The sequence below is a fragment of the Apaloderma vittatum genome, unplaced genomic scaffold (assembly GCF_000703405.1).
Source record: "Apaloderma vittatum isolate BGI_N311 unplaced genomic scaffold, ASM70340v1 scaffold20029, whole genome shotgun sequence".
Taxonomy (NCBI): Eukaryota; Metazoa; Chordata; class Aves; order Trogoniformes; family Trogonidae; genus Apaloderma; species Apaloderma vittatum.
The window spans coordinates 19139-22167 of NW_009734881.1; the positions used below are offsets into that span (position 1 = coordinate 19139).

Genomic DNA, 3029 nt, shown 5'->3' on the forward strand with positions numbered 1-3029 from the left:
GTTTGAATCCTACTGCTTGCTTAGTGAATAGCGTGGAACAGTAAGTTACATGAAAATTGTTTAAAATAGAGCATTGGGTTTTACAGGGGAACAGTATTGCATTTCATGCCTGAGGGGGCAAATCTACTCTGGTGACAACGAAGAAAGGCTCTGAACAAAGCTATTACTAAAGAGCATCAGTTGACTGCCTTATCCTCCCAACCCATTTTTTCCCCTTCCCTGATATTTGTATTAAATATGAAGCAATCAAAGCAGCAATCACACAACTAGAGCATACAACAGACTTCTGAAAAGAAACTACAGGTGGGGTGGGGAGAATGAACATTTCCAACTCAGTGCCACACTCTATAGTTTAGTTGCCTTCATTTATAATATCAACCAAGGCTTGCAGCAGTCTATCATCTCTATGCTTGTATGGTTTGGCATTGTAAAAAAGATCAACATAGTCACTGTACAGACTTTCTTCTGAGTCTCTCAACTGGGAGGGCTTGTTTAATTTTTCAAGGGCTCGGTAGAAGTGTTCATATGGAATGTTTAACTTCTCACTTGCAGTCTTCTTTGGCAGCCGCTTCGGAGCCATCTGCCTGCTAAAAGCGCTTTGCAGTAAATGCAGCATAGCCTCTGACGGGATTTTATCTTCTGCTTTGTCACTGCTACTGCTGGTATCTTCAGTGACTTTGGGTTTTTCACTCAGGTTCTCCTGCGTGGTATGGTCCTAGAATACAGATTAGCAATAAAAAGGGTTAGGAGTCAATGAAAAACTGACTGGATTAAGATTTGCTCTCATTAGCGATTTCCATCTATGTGTATATAGATGCTGCTTTTTCATTCAGGAGCCACTTAGCCCCTAGAAAAAAACCTAGACCATTACACACAAAAACAGCCTATCAAAAGAACTATATTGTATAAAATACCAAAAATACAACCCCCTGTCCAATGCAGGAAGTTTTAAACTCAGACTCCACACCAGCAGGACACAACACGCCATTTTATAGCAGGATTTGTCTCAATATAAGGATACTTCTGGTCGTACTATGGGAGACAGCTCCTCAGCAGTCTCAGTGGAGGCAGTACACACAGTGGCGATGGCAGCTTTGATTGCGGCACATACCCTTGTGAAAAAGACTGAATCAGTGCTTTCACACAACCTTCTCTGTCAGTGCTCTCACCTTAGAGAAGACAGTAAAGTATGGCTAACGGGTAGCCATGACATGTATCTTGGAAACCTTGGAAAACTAATGCCAGGTACAGATGTGCAGAGAAGTCAGTGACAGGCATGATCTCATTTCATCTGTGTCTGCCCCCCGTACTGACATGGTACCCTGTGGCTGCACAAGCTTCCTCATTTACACTAGGATTGTCTTTCTAACGGAACACTCACTTTATCTTCATCTCTTTTCATCTTCTCCCACAATACCTCCTGCTCTTCCAATTGATTTTCTTGCACATGGCTGCCGTACCTGTGGACAGTCATCTAATATATTTAAAGACCATCTGTCTCAATCAACCTTCTTCTTCATCACCTGGCTCAGGAAGGTTAATCTCTTTATATTTTTGGACGCATTAATTGCTTAATGGGGAGACAAACTGATGTGATGTGAGTAATAAAATATTCTGAAGAAGTCAACACGATCAAGCACTGTGGAAACATACAAAACCTACCATCCTGTGTGCCCAGAAACCCACTGTCACTCTCCGAAGCCTGGAACATGTTTAAAGCATTCTACCCAAAAAATAAAGAAGGGATAACAAAGGAGCTAGCAGCCACAGACCCACTTAACCAAACCTTCTGAATCAGTGAGTCCCTGACTCTTGTCATGTCTTTTGTTACCAACTTCCTTCCAAACTCCCTGGAAATACTCCAGCAGGCAGAGCTCCTTTTGGATGTGACACTTGCTCTCACTAGAATTACACCAATTTAGTGTGTCTATCAGAGGTCTATACTTCCCTGCTCGTACCATTCAACTGCACTAGTTACTGAGTTCACTGCTCCAGTAGTTGTATCCTCTTACCAGCCTAAAACCCTTCGATGTTGGCATATGGAAACTAAAAAAACATATCAGTTGTTGACAATACGCACTTTGGAAGGGGGCAGGGGCTAGAAGAAATGAATACCGAATGAGTATGTGTCCTCTTGGTAGGAAAAAATACAATTTTCTTATAAACTGAAAAATACATAAGAAGAAAATTGACAAAACACTACCTCTACAAAGTCTGTCATCTTCTCCACTCCCCTTCTGTCATTTTGCACAGCATTGTAGGATGTGTATTCACGTGGCTGCTTCATATGTTCAGGCTGGGTAGCAGTGCCATGCAAAATCAATTTCCAATTTACAATCCTTCCTTCATTTTGTATTCTCCTGGACTAAAAGATAAACATGGCATCAGGACATAAGAGGAGGAAACAGGACAATTGACTGTGAACTAACAGAAGTGAGTAAAACAGATTATAAATTTAGACAACTTACAAGCACCAAAAGACATGTATTATAGACAAGATAGTGGGACTTAACACAGTGACTGATGCAACATAATTATTAATTAATTATGTAAATATCAAAGGAATTTTGGCATACCACAGAATGCTAAAAATTATGAAAGCAGTATTTTGTGCTCTTAGTATTTGTTAGCCAATTCCTTGGCAATCTCCTCACTAAAGTTACTGCCAAAATAGTAATTTCAAATAATACTGTGCAGTGGTGTACAATCCGAAACACAGCACGTTGAAGTGACCAGCAAATGCTTTGACCATTAGTTTTGGTGGCAATATTTATATCGTAGAAAATGGAAGATACAAGTACAGAGAACACTAGAACTTTATTTTATCACGGCTTTTTTTCTCAGTCATTTAGTGACTTAAAATACATGCCAAAGCTCTTTTTTTCTAATGGGACTCTACCAAAATTTAGACACACAACTTACATGGCAACAAAATTATGAGTAACCCTCTACAGCAATCTGTGATTTCAGCTAAGGTCAGTAATATGAAAACTTATTTCAGGAATCACAAAACCCTATGAGCTGAGGAA

The 3029-nt window shown here is 40.0% G+C and overlaps 1 protein-coding gene across 1 annotated transcript in view; it reads right to left on the bottom strand.

Annotated features, from left to right (window-relative positions):
• Positions 1 to 267: 267 nt before the first annotated feature.
• LOC104279224 (neuroendocrine convertase 1-like) overlaps positions 268 to 3029 on the bottom strand; it is a gene marked incomplete at its 5' end in the record, with an annotated part of 25383 nt that continues 22621 nt past the window's right edge. The window contains 2 exon segments of the mRNA XM_009876429.1: positions 268 to 715; positions 2204 to 2365. Coding sequence (XP_009874731.1) covers positions 353 to 715; positions 2204 to 2365 — 525 coding nt within the window.